General features: G+C 40.7%; 3 protein-coding genes across 10 annotated transcripts in view; 1 reads left to right on the forward strand and 2 right to left on the reverse strand.

Annotated features, from left to right (window-relative positions):
* LOC6737795 (palmitoyltransferase app) overlaps window positions 1–13,193 on the reverse strand; it is a 62,483-nt gene extending 49,290 nt beyond the window's left edge. For 2 of the 8 annotated variants that reach the window (XM_016169694.3, XM_044923128.1), the window contains exons 1-2: window positions 13,020–13,188; window positions 10,973–11,254 (exon numbers count right to left, since the gene is read on the reverse strand). The gene's annotated coding sequence lies outside the window, so the exon portion shown is untranslated. Of the gene's footprint in view, window positions 1–10,972; window positions 11,255–13,019 lie in introns of all 8 variants that reach the window. The other 6 variants (XM_016169699.3, XR_005544050.2, XM_016169693.3 and 3 more) reach the window with 4 other exon arrangements.
* A 648-nt stretch (window positions 13,194–13,841) lies between these two features.
* Window positions 13,842–16,129, forward strand: LOC6737798. The gene is made up of 2 exons (XM_002084590.4): window positions 13,842–13,997; window positions 14,097–16,129. Exons 1-2 carry the CDS (start codon window positions 13,977–13,979, stop codon window positions 15,537–15,539), a joined length of 1,464 nt encoding a protein of 487 aa, XP_002084626.1. The 5' UTR covers window positions 13,842–13,976; the 3' UTR covers window positions 15,540–16,129.
* LOC6737799 (delta-aminolevulinic acid dehydratase) lies at window positions 15,881–17,733 on the reverse strand. Its single transcript, XM_002084591.4, has one exon. The coding sequence runs from the start codon at window positions 17,635–17,637 to the stop codon at window positions 16,654–16,656; it is 984 nt and encodes a 327-aa protein (XP_002084627.1). The 5' UTR covers window positions 17,638–17,733; the 3' UTR covers window positions 15,881–16,653.
* Window positions 17,734–17,760: the final 27 nt, after the last annotated feature.

Consider the following 17,760-nt stretch of genomic DNA (forward strand, 5'->3'; position numbering starts at 1 on the left):
AAAAACTATGGCATGGCCCGCAAAAAAAAGCAAAAGAAAGCCTTTCCGATGGGCGGGTCAACGGTGGAGGAAACGGGCCAGGAAACATCTACCAGCAGTTCGAACTCGACACACAATAACATAGATAGTTAATGGATTCGCTGCTAAATAAAGTTTTGATAAAGAGCCTTATAACACAGAAGCTATCGTGTTGCTGTACAGCAAAAGTGCCAATAAAAATTGCAACAAAACAGAGGTAACAGATTTTGTTCGAATGTTTTTAAAAAACTTCTTTATTTCTAAGAACGAAATAGAACTAAAATGAACTTAAGTTGATAAACTACTTAACTACTTTTAGGCCGCATTTAAGTATTTTCTATATTCAAATATTAAACTTGCTTCAAAAACACATACTAATCCGTTTAGGTTATTAATCAAAACATTACAAGGCCTCTGAGTATTTTCCACATTTTAACGATCTGAAAAGGAAGTCAAAAACTAAACTAGGCTACTTTGAAACTTCTCCGCAGATAAAAGTGATGACAGTGAATAATAAAATGGGAACACTAGGAGCAATGCCAGTAGTAGTCGCCAGGCAAATGTCTGCGCCTCACGAATCACTAAAAATTTTAACAAAAGTTAAACTTCCGCTTCCTGGCTCCGCTGGCAGCGGAAGTGAGTAAAGCTTTTCAACATTAAAAAGATGTAAAGGCACCGCGACAGCGCCAAAAAGCTGAGAAAAAAAAGTCGCAGGAAGGAAAGTGGGGGAAAGTGGCGCTGTGGCAGCGGAAAATTGTGCAAAAATACTTATAGCTATGATGATGGCAGGCCATTCGTGGGGGAGCAAGCATGTAGATAAGCTGCGTAGATTCTACCCAGGAACAGGATCCCCCCATCCACCAACCAAATATGCCACGAATATTCAAAACATGCGCTTAAAAGTATGTATTTTCGAGCACATGGCATCAGCAAAAAAAAAAAAGAATGTGGAAATACCTCAAAAAAAAAAAAAAAAAGCAATGGAAAACCTGACGAGAAAGCCTCCGGCAAAAATGTGCAGCATGCTTAGCGGGGCAGGCGAGTCACGTGCTGACCTCCTCCGTAAGGATAAACTTTTTGCACAAAACCAACCAGGTGGCATGTGGCACACCAGGATGTTTGCATATCGTTTGTGGGCAGGGCAGGATTTTCCTGCTACCTTCGCCGCAGTTAAGCCAAGCAAATTACAGTTGATGGACCAAAAGAGAAGCAAATCAGTCAATTGGAGTTTCATTCACTTCCGAGAAATAAATAAAAATATTATCGTAGTTTTAAAACAGCGATTATGTTTATAGAAATGTGAATGGAAATATAATTTGACTGAATCAGAGCAATGAAAGTACACGACATAAAATTAAGTATAAGTTAATATTTGATTGCGAAAATGTGCTGATGCGTTAAATCTTAAGGTGGTTATAAAATCGGCGTATTAACAAATATTTTTATTTATTTTTTTTTGTTCTCTGTAGTGTGAGAAGTACTCAAAGCAAACCTCCGGAAAATGGAGAAAACCGAAAGCTGCGAAAGCTAAAGAAAAACAGCCTAGAGCGAGTGCAGCAAAAGCAAATCGCCCAGAAAGATTCAATCAAACAAACAAGCCCAAAGGCATAGTTTCGTTCGGTGGGTGAACATTTGTGGGTGGTGGGATAAGGCAGTGGGGAAGGTCAACCGCTGCTCCGCCCTCCTCACTCCCCCATCAAGCCAATGGTAGGCGTAGAAGTATAGAAAAGTAAGTGAAAGATGGCAAAGTACTGCTAACAAAAGCTGCAAACGTGACAAAATTAGTGAACAATGGCCCGCAGTCTGCGGATGAGATGAAGAAGGAACTGCCGACGGAAAAAAGATTGGTGGTCGGAGGTGGAGTGGGAGGTGGAAGGTGGAAGGTGAGGAGGATGCCCGTAGGGGTTGGGGTTCCGGGGGCCAGTACCTTATGAACTCTCAGTAACGACGGCAGGATGTGATCCTCAGCCACAGGCACACAACGACTAAATGTGGTCAACGATGGCGAACAAAAGGAAATGAGAAGAGGTAACTAGAACGATGGTGTACCGACTATGGGATACCTTCTAATTGGATTTTGATTAAGAAACGCTCATATTTATTAGCAAAAATATGATAGCATGCTTATAAGTAGTAAACAATATACAAAGTAAACAAATCAAAGTCACATTCTGCCTCCAATTTATATTTATTCAAGCAATGAAGCTATAGAATTCTCCCTGAAACTAATTCCCATTCCATTTAAATGAAATCGCATCTATTTACATTTCTTTTTTAAATTTTAACCAAGAAATACTACATTTTTTCTACGATTTTGAATGGTAAATAGTGTATTTAGTGTATCGGTCATACCCCTTATTCCATAGCGATAAGCGGTATAAAAGCATAAAGACGCATCGTGCAAACAAAGGCGGACTAGTGAAAATGCACACATAATGGCCAGAACGCACACAATGCCATAGGCCAGTGTGCGTGGATATGAATGTGCGTTTTCCGAAAGCCAGAAAAGTTCCTCGTGCGGGCAGGGGAAAATGATGGCCGGCGGAAAAGTGTGTAAGAGATTGACGAACGCCTCAGTCGATGGTCGACTGTCAACTGGCCATGGACAATTTGCACCCTGGCAAATTGAAATCGAAACGAATCGAATCGAAGTGAAGAATGAATCGCAGCTAAACGAAGCCAGCGAGCTAAATGTTTGACTTTCGATGACTCAATCGGAGGGCGCAAATATTTGCCTTGAAGCCTCGGGGCGAGGATGAAACTTAAAGGTTGAAATAAAATGAAGGGAATGAATACCGGGCCAAATGCATTCCAGCTGCTCTCGCCTGGAATGAAAATGTTTGTCAGGCCAAGTTCTCAAGCGAGAAAAAAAAGCGAAAAAGACAGATATAAAGTGAAAAGTAGGAAGTTGGAATGGTTGGCATAGCGCACAAGTTGCTCAGCTAGTGGCACCTTCCACTCGCTGTGACAACGGAAAAATCACAACACTAGAGAAATAGTTGAGCCAACTAACTTTCAAGTAAGATCAGAGTTCAGGTGATGTTCCCGACCTCACCCGACTACCCATCCCACCCACTTGCCCTCCTCCTCCTTCTCTCTTCCCTCTTGCCGCCCGAATTTTCATCCTGACTGTGACACAAGTATGTCAGGACATTATAGGAGACCGCTCGATACGGGCTAGAAAATATTTCAGGCACGCACACAGCTCCGGCAAAATATGCATTAGAAAATGTCATAACATAAATTTAATAAACCATGGCAGCGACAGCCAATCTTTGGCTTCAGTTTTAGCTTTGGTTTTTCCAATGCACAGGCAGAAAAAGTTGTATCGGTTTTACTCACAAAATATGTTTTCAAAATATAATAATATAATATTTGAGGTATAAGATAAAGATATAGCAGTCATAAGATTTAATAATTTTAAACCACTTTTGTTAAGCTTTTAGGAGCTTTTGACGATAGGAATATGTTATTTGTTTAAATTTTAAACTGAAAAGTAGCTTCTTTTACAATACAAACAAATCAAAAATCGATTAGGACTCCTCGTGTCATTTTTTGTCTACGTGTGTCATGTTCTTCTATATCATCGGCATGCTGCCATGCCGACTCCACTAAGCCGGCGAAATATTGCGTATACGCAGGATGGGCTCTGTGCTGACTTAGCAGCACATCCCGATTCGAAACGTATGCTTTATGATGTGCATGCTAGTCGGGTATACTGGGTACTGGTGAACCAAAACACACAGCTTTATGGAATACATGGCTTTTATAGATTTCAACCAGCACATTTGTCTTGCTTATCAGGGAGCCATCATCCATCCAACCAACCCGAGAATCCATTTTCCCGCCCATGTGCCGACGTAATCGCTCATGTCGTTTGGCACATGAACGATTGGATTCCAGGAGAGGAGTTGGCCAATTTCGTTGGCTCAAATCCGATGGAGCTCGGGCTCAGCTTGTCGGGCAATTGCTGCATAATTTGCACAAAACATACGTTCCATTTATGGCAGCTAATAGATATTTAATCATATGCCAGAGCGTGAGTGCTCTGTGCGTCAAGTGAGTGGTCCGAGATTAGATTAGATTTATCGCATACCGGCAGCGGCAGGAAGCACAAGAATGCAGTGTCCCAGGACATTAACATAGTCGTCAATGATAAGCCGTTAAATATTCACTACTTTCCGATATCGAAGTAATTTTAATTTATAATTTATTAATATCTGTCAGTATTTGTTGAACATTTACATAGCCCACAGTGAGGTCAATTAAAAAGTGCATTATTTATTCATGAACACTTTTTGTGTAATTTTAAACAAATTAGCGTAAATTAATTGCAAACTAATTATACATATTTTTGTATTAATTCTACACTTATGTAAGTACAAACGTTAATGCTTAATGATAAAAAATATTTAAAATATATATTCATTCTGACAAGTATTTTATATTTCCGAAGCAGGGTTGTGTTTTGGAATTTTTGAATTAAGGCCATTAATCAAAATGTATTTGCTGCCGGCAAATTGATTAACATTTTCCGAGTGTTGTACTCTGCAAATGGGTCTCGGGATTGGCGACCCAAGTCGACGGGGGTTACTGACTAACTGCCACATAAAAGCGGCTTATCGCAGCTCTGCTTTGTGCCTGGTCATGGCATTTTGTCAACTTAATTCTGGCACTGATTAGTTACCGATGACTGAGGCAGCTTTCCTCCACATTCACATTCACATCTACGTCACAGCACGATGTATTCATCGCTCAGATTTTCCTTTAACTTTGTGGGTGCGGCAAGGTAAACAAGATAAACGACCAAAACAATGAAGCAAGCAGACACACAAAGGCCGTAGGGAAAATAGGCAAGCTCTGGGCGAAAATGAAAAGAAAAATGAAAAACTCTTGGAAATTGCACTACTAAATTATTTCAATTAAGAAACTCTCGGCGCACAAAATCAACTTTCTCTCTTGAGGAGGAAAAACAAAAATAAAAAAAAAGAAACGAGGGTGAGCACAAAATGAAATCTAATCAGCAAATTGTTGAAATAACAGCGAAAAAAAGCACAGAGCCGAGCACAAAGAGCGGTGGCATTTTGGGGCCAGTGGGGCGGAGGGTCATCTCATTCAATGCCCGATATGGTCTACGGTCCCTCGGCGAATACGGAACCCATATATCGTGGTGGGTGTGGGTGCCATTATCAGCACTGCCGATAAGCATGGTGTTTATACACTCGCTCTATCGCAAAATCGCAATATCAGACCATCTGACGATGTGAATGGGGCACGTACGTACCTGGGGGCACCATGGACACCATGGGCATTGGTTGGACAGACGATGATGGCCAAGTTCGAGAGCGGAAAACGAGTTAATCATTTGCCATTTGTCGAGGACTCGAAATAAATGCATATGCACATATCATTGAGCGACAGGAGTCACTTCAGCCAGGAGACAGCTGGTAACAAAATGTTTGCTCAACAATGCTCACGAATTTAAACTACAGATGAAACTGCATACATTGAACAAATTGATAAAAATACTATTAAAATTTCAAGGAAGTTATATATAATAATAATTGTACTTGAACTTAGAAGAAACAACTTTGGATTCAGATTTTGTATTTAAATATATGTATATCCGGACTTGATAAGCACTTTTCTGATTCATATATATATTGCCACATAAAAACAGCTTAAAGCGTAAAATCATTCGTTCAGTTGCCAAGCGAATTATATAATTATATGTAATATATGATAAAAACGAATAATTTACAAATCTCCATTAAAACGTACGGATAAAAAAACATTTTTGTATGAAAAAGTGAACTATCAAAGCTTTGATTTACCAAAATCAAAAAGGGCAAGTGCCTTGATAAGAAATTTGAGTATTTTAATCATTGAATTTTCTTAAATAAAAGTAAATTCGCCTTAACGAAGCCCGACTGTAGAACATGTAATGCACACATGGCGTATGCAGAAATATGCAAAAGGGGAACTTCACATTGCGTATACGCGGTGTTGGGCTGGCAACCGAGCGCAAGTGGAAAGACAGTCAGTTGGGCAAACCCATAGATAGAACCATGGATAGAAAGATAGACCGGGCGGCAGGATAGACAAATACCCGTGCGAGAAATCAATCTCAGATAGACGGATGGATGGAGCAGCAATCGACATGTGAATTTTTGTGCAAATTGAAACACGCTTCTGATACGTGCAGGCAAATAAAATAGTTCACGGCGGCCAGGAAAGAAATGCAGCGGGAGCACAGGGGATTGGGCAAACAAACAAAGGGAACGCAAACAAATCTGTTACTGGAAAACACGCAATAAACTATGCAATGGGGAAAAAGGGTGGCATTCCCGCAGCAACTGGCCAAGTGACCCTCGTAACTCGCAACTCAAAGGGGCGACAAACAAAGGTGTGCAATCAACGTTCGACGCTGTAAACATTTCAATTATTCTCGTCTGTAGATACTTTAATGACATTTTTTTTTACTTTGCGTCTGCTGCTATCTTAATTAAATTGATAAACACAATCTGACTGGCTTCGGAAATCTGCGCTATCAAGAAAGTTAAAGTCATTTTCTTATCTTTCATTATAAAATTGCTTATGACTTTGCTACGATATACAATCTTTCGATTTCACAATGATTAAGAACATAATATTTTTCTCAACAAGTTCTTTAATTGAACATTAAAAGTTTATATATTACTATGAAGTACTATATGATTTTCCAGGAAACCTCAAACTTGAACTGAATCATTAGAAGTAAAAGTGAGTATATTCGATTTTACGTGACGTCTTTTAGATTCGCCTTATCAAAATGTGTAAAAAATGTGTATAATTTATAATTGCCATTTCTATGACGTGTTGAATTAAAAGTTAATCGCCACTCGTGCCGAATGAGTTTCTATGCCAATTTGCCTGGCAAACGAGAACGAATGCTTGCTCCAGTGTTTTTTACTTTTTTTCAAACCGTCTGTGTGCGTTGCATTTTTGTCCAAAAGGTGAGGGTTTCCCACAGCTAGTGATTCATTCATTTCATTGGCCGGTCATTCAGGTACCCTCCAACCATCAATCCATCCAACCATCCATCTGTCCATCATTTTGGGCATTTTGGGAGGCTGTCGCAACGCTCGGACCGCATTGCCATGGCCGTGCATCAGGATGGCAGCCAAGCGTTTGGGCCTCGTAAAAAACCAGAAGCATCCTACGAATTTTGTTTTCATCTCCATCATATTTTTTTTTTTAGAGGAGTCGATGGGGGCAAGGTCGCGGGGAGCTGAAGAGCGGAGTTCGGACCGAATAACAACCAATTTATTTGGCCACGCTGCAAATTGTTACCCAACTCGCATTCGATCACCATCATCATCGTCATCATCGCCATCATGGTAGAGGTCCTGACCCACTCTGCTCCCCTACTGCTCCTTAGGCTACCCCAGTGCTCCTCCTGGTCGAACAGTTCTCGTCGTGGTCGTCGTCATCATCAAAAATCGTTGATTGCAACAAAACAAATTGCATTTTAAGGAGATTACTTGTCGGACCGTCTGCTCTAGATGAATAGTCGAGTGGTGCTCCTGCCGTCGAGTGGGTTTCGGTCCATGCTCCCTGTCCATTTCAACCGATGGCATCCGATCCGATTCCCCCAATCAGCAGCAGTTCGCTTGGGCATTCGGTCATGTGTGCGGTGGAGTGGCCGATTTTTTAATAAATCATGGCGCATTAGTATTGGCTGCACAAAAAATGCACTTCTATCATTTTTTTAGCAGCCGGATTTCCGTAAATTGGCTGGCATCAATCGAGTAGAGTCAGCCAGTAGTTTGGATAGGTCACATATTGTGCAGCCTGATATAGATTACGAATGATGGTCGCGCTGATGAATTAGAAAAAAATTTAAATTGACAATATCCCAAACAAGATGCCAAGAAACGTTTTGAATAAATATGTCGCTACAACCATTCATTCAAACCTAAAAACAAATTGCGACAAATGATGTCAAAACAATTTTGGGGAATCAAAGACCAATCCATCATTTAAGCTTATAACACAATGCTTAATATCAAACCAGATTTATATCGATTATCTTTGAATAAATATACAAACAAAAGGAACAAGTTACTTGTCTTTTGTTAACCAACTTAAACAATTACCTTAAAAGCAGACTAACTAAAACCTTAACCTTGCAAAATTTACAATAATGTGCGTTGAAAATAAGTGTCCCCTTGGTGTCGTGAAACCATTTGAATTTGGTATTATGATCTGTACTTAAGCTGTTTACAAAACGCCCGTTTGAGAGCCGCTAATAAAAGCAAATCCACGCCCAGCTAAACGCATTCGCTTCGAGGGGGAAAAAAAGGCAGCCAATAAAATGCCAGAAATGCTAAAAAATGCATGATTCAAGCCATAAAAACAACACAAAACGACCGGGACAGCCGTCGTCCTCGGGAAAAAGGACAACGCGCCGTACGTTTCCATGAGTCACCAGCTCAGCTTGTTTTCTGTTTTTTTTGGCGTCCTGGTCGTTTTATTCACGCACACGCGAAGGTAACGCTAGAAACGCTAGAAAGCCAGGGGAAAATCCAAAAAAAAGCAAATATATATGTATATATATAGAACAAAAAAATCGGCTTAGAATGGGATACGATTTTGGAGAAATGGGCGATTTTCCTAGTGGGTTGCAGCGCATAAATTGGCTAAATAAATGCAAATGCCTGCGTGAATGTGGCCTAGTCGCGGACAACGCGGCGCATTAGTAATGTAATTTGATTTGATTTTTATGTTCTGGTGCTTGCGGGCAGCCGGCATTGAAATGGGCTCCATTCTGGGCATTTCATTTCCGGCAAAACTGGATTTTTATGTTCCACTAATGGGCATAAACACACACGGACATACGGACATACGGACATACGGACATACGGACATACGGACATACGGACATACGGACACACGGACACACGGACACACGGAATTATCGCAGCTGCCATGCTAATTGTGAACAAGTGATTAAGTTTAATTGCTGGAGAGATAAAAGTATATAGCACTTGCCGTCCAGATCGAAATGTATCGTACACGTATGCATTTAGCCCATATCTGTTTTAAGTACAATATATGGAAAGCCGCAGCCCATCAATCATGAATACAAAAATATGCCGCTCGGCACTTCGGGGCTAAGCTGCTTTGTTATGCAAATTTTCCAGCTCTCTGTGGGAAACTGGAGTGTCCGCAGAGGTCAGGGGTCAGTCAGATGTTAGCCGGTGATGAGGGGTGAGGGGTGTTGGTTTGTAATAAAAATTCACAAGTCAAAAGTCTGCAATTGGCAAACGGCAAACATTTCGAAAGCCACTTTGCAGCAGCAGCACGGGATTAAATATCAGAGTGCACAATTGCCAAAGTTATTGCAAAATATTTCTATGCACACAGAGTGGGAACATCTAGCTTACAATTAAATGCAAACATTTCTAAATAGTTTTGTTTCACTTGTGTCCAGTAGTTATTTACAATTAAACTGGCCATGCATATTTCTAATTTATTTTAGCCGCCCGTCCAGAATTCTGGGCCCAAAATTGTGTGAATCAAAATATTGCACATTGTTCATTCGATTTGATTGCGCAAACTGAAAAATAATTTTGCAAAAAAACATTCGGAAAACTGAATCGGATGGCAAACAATTGGTTGAAATTCTAGAAACTCTGACCCCGTCGATATCTCGATGGCGTGTGCAAATTGAAACTAATTAAAGCCGAGTAATGAATTTATATATATCCAACGGACGGACAAACGAACGGACAGAAAAACGTACGGACAGATAGCTCTGCAATTGTTGAATGTGGTTTGGTTTGGTCGGGATTGGATTGGATTGGTTCGGATGAGTTTCGATGGGATTTCCTCCTCCTCAGACAATCAAATTTGCAGTTGTTAAAGCGGTTTCGATTTCAATCGATTTGATTAATTGCATTGTAACTAGCAATTACAGTAAATTTAATAATTGCCACTCAACGCAATTCAACGCATCTTCGATGGGAACTCTATTACGCGTGTCGAAATGAACCTATTAAAACAATTCGAACAAAAGGAATACCTATGTGTACTGCGCCGCCATGTCGCGTTAAGTGCAGTTAATATGCATTAATTATCGACGGCAACAAAGATGCAAAATTAACGTAAATCAACCGAATACTGCAATTTTCGCAACAGAAATCGAAATGATAAATAAAAAAAATTAAGAGTTAAATGCTTGCTGAGCTCATTATTTGCGAAATGGAATTTATTAACGACTTTTATTTGCTCGAGCATTAACAAATAAATACTGTGGATACATCATTTATTAATTTACATATTTAATGCCTTACTTATAAGTACATTAGAACTCTCCCTTGAACCAAAAAAAAACAATGTTCAATGTCTGGAAAAGTTAAGTAAGTTATCTGACATGGTAATCTTGATTCGATAAGAAGTAAAACATAAATAAAAACTGAGTAATAATAAAGTTCGAGATTGATAGGAACATTGATAGTAAATATCAGCTTTCAAGATTTAAGTCAAGTTTTCAACATTTTCATGCAGAAAGCTGAAGTAAATATGTTAAAGTCCAATAAAAATTAGCCTATTCATATAACCAGGCAAATAATCGCGTAGTTCATTTGATGTATTTGCAGTTAGTTAGTATGTAGAAAATGTTTAGCGGCTCCATTCAAGTTGCTTTGTGTGTGTACTTAGCCCACTGGTATTGAACTTACTCATCGCACAATGTCGACAATATCGTAAGTATTTCACACGATTTCACACGATTCACAGACAGATAGATAGATATAGTGGTAGAAAAATATACAAATATAGAGGGAGTTACGAATAACTCTCAATGGGGCAGCAAATACAAGTGGGCGGTGTTTCGAAATACTCCAAAATAAGTGGGGCCAGGGTCAGGGGTGTAGTATGTAATATATATATATATCTGAATAAAACTCACCTCGCTGCAGATTGTGTACTTAATTTAGGCGATGAGTTGCCAGCAGCAGAAACAGAAACATTGACCTCGGAACACTTTTCGACATTCGCCTTCGATGATGATTAAATACTCGAACGCTTTTCGATTACACGCGTTAATTTCACGAAAATATAGTTTTATAGACTTTTTTTTACAGATTTTCGGTTAAAATAGTGTTGGATTATACAGTTGTTAAAATAATATACAGTAGATATTGGTTTGTCTTCACTTGTTTACTTTGTAGTTATAGGTGTTTTAACTGTGCTGTTTTAAATGTTGGAATATTTAAAATTTTAAATTTTAGTTTTATATTTAATATATGCTGTACATTATAATATTCATATTTCATATTCATATTTCACATGTTTATTTTGCGTATTTGATGGGTTTAATTGCTTTCCCTAAACAATTCAAAATTCCAGGAATATAAACAATTTTCGGTGGCTCAGTTGTGAGTGTTTTTAGATTTGATTTTAATAATCCTACTACATTTCGTATATTTACACTTCTGAATTTTCGTTTCTGATAAATATTTACGCGATATCTTAAAATCGCCGAAAGTGTAACAACATTTCGACGACCTACAAAATGCGGGTGAAATAAAAATGATTCAATTTAGTGGGTTAGTTGCAGCGACTAAATGAAAAGCACCGCGATTGAGGTGTAAAATGAGGTAATTTCGAATTTTAAAACCCGGAGACCAGGTAAAAAAATAAAAGAAAAACAAAACAAAACAGGTTTTTAGCGATGATAACGAGATGGAACCAACAAAAAAGGTGGAGAGAAAAGGGAGAAAAACCGGAAAGCTAGAAGCGATAAAAAAAAGCTAGTCAAGAAAGCGAAAAGCAGCAACTAACTGTATTCCTATAGAGCATATTTTAAAGAAATCAACCCGAGCACATGTGGTTTTAAAGGCGACAAGCAAACAAACATACGTACACAACCACATGCATCATCTGTTTGTAAAATATTCAATGGAATCCAGTCACGACCCGCCGACGCAAAGACAATTTGCAAAGACAGTCTCGCAATCGCAAAGGCAGAACGACGGCAAAGGCAGTGGAAGAAAACACAATCGAAAGAGCAATAAAAACAATGCCGACACAAAACCAATTAAATATAGTTGCAGTTAATTAATTATAAACCGTTTGGCGAAACGAAAATAAAACACTGGTGGGCATTATTGATATTTTTAAATTTTTTGGCGTCACTGACACAATTCGCGCTCTCTCGCTCTCTTTTATTTGCCTTTTCTTTTGTTGCTTTGCATGTGTGTTGTGTGTTCCCTTGATTTTTTTATTGTTTTGTCTTGTTTGTTGCTTCTTTTTACGCTTCTCTCTCTTTGGCAGGAAGAACGAGAAACAAACTCAAAATTCTCTGAATATTTCTTTCTTTCGGTTTTTTTTTGTCTGAGCTGCTGAGCAAAGAAAAAAAAACAACAACACAAACGCCAACGCGCCTTCACACACAAACACAATCAGACTCGCACACACATGCACAGTTCAAATTAGTTGGGGCAACAACAATAAGCGATGACTATTGTTATTTAAACACGGCCGCTTTTTTTCTCTCTCTGCTCATCGCTGCAAAAGCCACGCGACAATTGTTATGTTTCAACTGCATTTAAGGAAATAATACTTTAAAAACGGTACATTAAAAACATTTAAATCAGCACAGTTTCGCGAAGCAAAGGCAATTACAAAACCAAACACTTGAGGGCGCCGCGACGCGTGGAAAAGAGACGGCAGAGCCAAAGACAAAGACAGCTGAGAAATACGTGGAAGCGGTGATTTTCGATTTGTTTTGCTTTTGCTTTTGAACGTAATTCTTATTTAATGCTTTTATGCTTTAAATCTATATTTCAACACAAAAACATTGTTTTAAATACGTTTATATTAATAGTGGTTTTTGAACACTATCAGCGCCAAAATCTCTTCATATTTTCCCGGCGATTTATCGGATTTACCGATGTATTTTCAACACATGTGCAAATCTTTTATTTTTTTATTGGATAACCAAAATAATTTACCAATGTTTTTCGTCTTTAAATATATGAACGGTTAACGAAACAGCGTGCGCATTCAGCGCTCTCCCGAATTTAATTGAAATGCGCGCCTCCGGTGCGAAAATTGGAGTGAACCCGACGCAAAGTTGAAATGAAAACAAACTGACGACGGTGTGTCCGAATTTCGGGTATGTTAAAAAACCTCTGCATTGCTAACGAGCTCTGTAACGGGGATTGTTTTGCTGTTGTCATACGGTCACACACTTTTAAGCCGCACAAGTTCTTGTGACACTACCTTTTAAATATAAATTATTATGTTTCTATAGAGCTTAATTTATCATAAACTAGTTCATCCTTGCTTTTTGGTGCTATTTGCGTGCCACAACAAGTCTGACTCTTGCAATTTTAAAACCCAATACAATCCATTGTACTGGGCTCTACAATGTAGTGCCATAGCGGTATAAGTGTGATCTCTCTGTTAAACGCAGCAACAAGGTGGCAGCGCTGGCACTTCCGCTAACGGTAAAAGTTTGAACAACTCGGCAAAATATTTGCATATATTTTAAAAATTAATTATTACAACACAATAATGTTTTTCATCAACTTTAAGGAGTTGCTTTTATTATATTGGTAGATTTTGCTTGTACTTTTGTAGAAAAAAATTACGAAAGAACGTTAGTGAGGAATAGGAAAGTGTTTTTACTAAAAACAACTTTACCAAAATCTTTGGCATAAAGCCAAAATAATACATAAATATGAAATATATTCTTATCAAACTTGCAAACTCAATTTTCCCGCCAATTGTAAAGTGTGACCAGTTATAAGTACCAGTGCCTGTGAGCCTCTGGCATTTTAATAGCTAAAAGCGGCGGGCACTCCGCAACTCAGCTGATCGATCAAACAAAAAATATTGATACATAGGAATTTATGAAAAAAATGCTAAGCGTTTAGAAGGAGAAAGTATTTAGTAGCACGCACGAAATGGACAAGAATCTGGATGAGGTTTGTTCTTCACTTCTCTTATACTCAGCCGCCTTAAACCGAATGGACTGTGTTTTGACTACTGTTTACTGATACACGCCCCAATTTTCCATCGCCTAGGTCAAAGACACCGTACAAAAGAAGTTCAATGAAATCCGTGCTGCGTTGCATATGCGCGAGAAGTTGCTGCTCCGGCAACTGGAGGTCATAGCGAACACGCGACAGCAGCAGCAGCTGCTGAAGAAGTCGCCCACCGAAGTGGAGAACTCGAACTCGATTGGCAAGAAGGATCAAAGTGGTGTGCGTTTCATTCCCGGGGAGAGCGAGGATGCGGAGGAGAAGCTATTGACCGCCATCCGAAGCTTCGGACACTTTCTGCTGGACAACAGTGATATGCAGCTGGCGCTGCAGGATTACCGCACCACGGGCTTGAGGAACGAGGACTACATCGAGCCTCTAGATGACCACGAGACCATGTACAAGTGCCTACAGGATGGGCAAGTATCGTATCTCGATCTAGACGAAGATGGCACCGCACCAGAGGCCATTGTAGTCGACTTCTCCCGCAACAGAAGTCTTGTTGAGGACAATGCCAAGCGCTCCATTATCAACATTACACTGCAGGAAGCCAAGGATCTGATAAAGAAGGCCAAGATCAAGAGGGATACGTATGTGCCGCCCTTAAACTTGGAGGAGCTGGATGACGAGCTGGAATCTTCGATTGCCGAAGCCGTTTCCAGCTTGGGGCGAGAAACCTCTGCCAAATCAAAGAGCAGCGTACAAGAACCACCGAAATGCAAGGGTCGCAAGCAGCGCTTCAAGCCAAAAATCACCATCAACAATTGCAATGGCACCATCAATCTGCGCAACATAGCCAGCTTGACCATCAACTGCGCCAGCGAAGAGGCAGTGAGAGCAGAGATGCCCCTGGCCAAATTCGCTGATTCCAGTACCACCGAACCCTCAAACTCCACGCCCACCACCACCGCCTCCAGTTCCAATTACTCCAGTAATGCTAGCTCCCGTTCGCAGTCCAAGAAGCAAAAGGCGAACAAAAAGCTGGACAAGATCGAGCGCGAACCCAGCTCGGATTCCACTCCTACGCCTGGACAAGCTCAGCGCTACGAGGAGACCGAGATTCACGATGTCACCTGCGATTTCTACAATCGCCTCTTGAATGAAATCAAGAAGAGCATGGTGGAGAAGCCACGCAGGACGTACAACCAGGTGGCAGAGCCCGTTCAAACGTCGGCTGCCGATTCCAGTTGCGATGCCAACTCCAATCCCAAGCAGTCGGCTGCCAAACCGGAGCCAGTTTCGACCACCACATCGCTAACGCACAGCGAATCGGGACCACAATTGCAGCCGGGCAAGCGGCTAATCCTTAAGAACTTCGAGAATCTCAAGATCATCCTCGAGGCAAACAGCGGCGATGAGGACTCATTCCATCCCGTCCAGATCGAGCAGTGGCTGGCGGAGATTATCTCCGAAACGGATCTGGAGCCCATGCAGAACACGGATATCCTGGAGCACAGTCGCATCCACAGCAGCGAGAGTCCCTAGAGCTGCGAACACGCTGTATTCCAAACTACTTATCCTTAGTGCACTCAGTATTTTCTGTTTGTTAATGATTAGCTATAGATTCCTTAATTTGTTTTTAGTTTACATTATAATCTTAATTAGTTTTGATTTCATGAAGACATTTGCAAATGTTTTTATATCCAATTTAAACTGAAATTGGCCGCACTGGAGCTTAGGTAATTTTATATAAAACAGTTTTAATCGAAATCGCTGAAGTTTATACATTTGTGTATAAATATATAAATATTCACTATATTGCATAAGAAGTTTAAACATCACCATATTTTCCCGCAAAGTGAAAGTTGTGAAATGTTTAGGAAATATAACCATATACATTTATTTATCAGATAATCTTTTTTAAGAACTAATAGTACCCAAACCTTTTTGCTCAATGTTCACCAATTGTTTATGTACTTAATGCATTTGATTTTGTGATTTTAATCTTTTCGTAAGACTCGAAACTGGTACCAATTTAGCAAGTAAGCTCCAGCCAGTGTTCAATGCTCACCGTAGCCCATTTGTAAATGCAATCGAGAGAGTTCCACATTAAAGTGTTAATTGCCATCACAAAATGAAACATCTTGTTGGTTTCTTGCTACTGGATCGACCGGTTCGGTTTGTTCGCTTGAATTTCGCCATGCAATTGAAATTCGAAATGTACCCTGGGACATTAGACTTCCAAATCCGGACGATAGATAAGACCATCGAAGTATACATTCTAGTTTGGGCGTGCATGTGAGCGAGGCACTCCAAAAGCTCTAGTAATGGTGATTCGAGATTAGAGTGGACTTCTTTTATTGAATACAAATGCTAATGTGTTAAAATAACTTCTATATTGATGTAAGTAAAAGCCTTTGAGTTTTATTTAAGCCACTTAACCGGTGCACTTAATATTCTGGTCCCTGAATACAAATCAATATTTATTCTTTCGCTTATTAAAGTATAAAGTATGGAGAGCTTCGTATAAATAATTAAAAAATCCTACAAAGATTGCACTATCTGTTACAATTAGTTCCATTTTCTATTACTGATTTTAAGAGGTCCACTCTAATCTACGTAACATGGTATTAAGACATCGGACATGGGAGGTAGAGCATTACTTGACCTTTCCGATAATGTCCAGCAGAAAGGGTGTGTAGTAGGTGATGATGCAATCGGCACCAGCTCGTCGAAAGCCCTTCATGGCCTCCAGCACGGCATCCTTGAGGTCAAAGGCGCCCGCCTTGGCGGCATGATACAGCATAGCAAACTCCCCGGACACCTGGTAGACGTACAGCGTGTGATACGGATAGGAATCCTTTGTGGATCGTAGGATATCCAGATAGGGCATTCCCGGTTTCACCATCAGCATGTCGGCTCCCTCAGCTACATCACGTTGAATGGCTCTCATCGCTAAGCTTCTGGAGCCACTGGGCAGCTGATAGCACCTCCGGTCACCGAATTTGGGAGCGGATTGTGCTGCCTCCCGGAAGGGTCCGTAGAAATTGGATGTGAACTTGGCGGAGTACGCCAGCAGGGACACACTGTTCATCTGGGCATCGATGAGGGCCTGCTTGATGGCCTTCACCCGGTTGTCCATCATGTCCGATGGAGCCACAATGTGCGCTCCAGCTTTGGCATAAGCCACGGCTATCTCGGCTATCCGCTTTATGCTGGGTCCGTTCTCCAGCCCCGTTTCGCCCAGCAGACCGCAGTGACCGTGCGAGGAGTACGGGCAGATGCACACATCACAGGCTATCAGCAGATCCGGAAACCATTCCCGGAGCTTCGGTAGAGCGAGAACCACTGGATTCTTTGCTGAATCCGCATTGGAGGCCTGCTCATCCTTCATGTCCGGCTCCACGACCCCAAAGAGCAGCACCGACGACAGTCCCTTGGCCACCAGCGGCTCCAGGTGCTCCTTCAGGCGATTCAGTCCGAATCTCGAGATTCCCGGCATGCTGGCAATCGGTTGGACATCGTCGTCGTTGCTAACGATGAACACCGGATACATGAGATTGTGCGGCGCTATCTCGCAGCCCGACTCCTGCAGCTGCCGCAGCGTGGCATGGTGCATTCCACTGTGCAGTTTCCGCTCCATTTTATTTTGTTCGCTTAGCTCCGGGTGAAAATTAAAACCAACGTAACAAGTGAAACTAACGTTCAACTGCGCGCGGGCATATTTAGTGCGTGCTCTATTGCACGGTTTTGCAACACTGTGCCT

This window comes from Drosophila simulans, chromosome 3L (genome assembly GCF_016746395.2).
Source record: "Drosophila simulans strain w501 chromosome 3L, Prin_Dsim_3.1, whole genome shotgun sequence".
In the NCBI taxonomy this organism is placed as follows: domain Eukaryota; kingdom Metazoa; phylum Arthropoda; class Insecta; order Diptera; family Drosophilidae; genus Drosophila; species Drosophila simulans.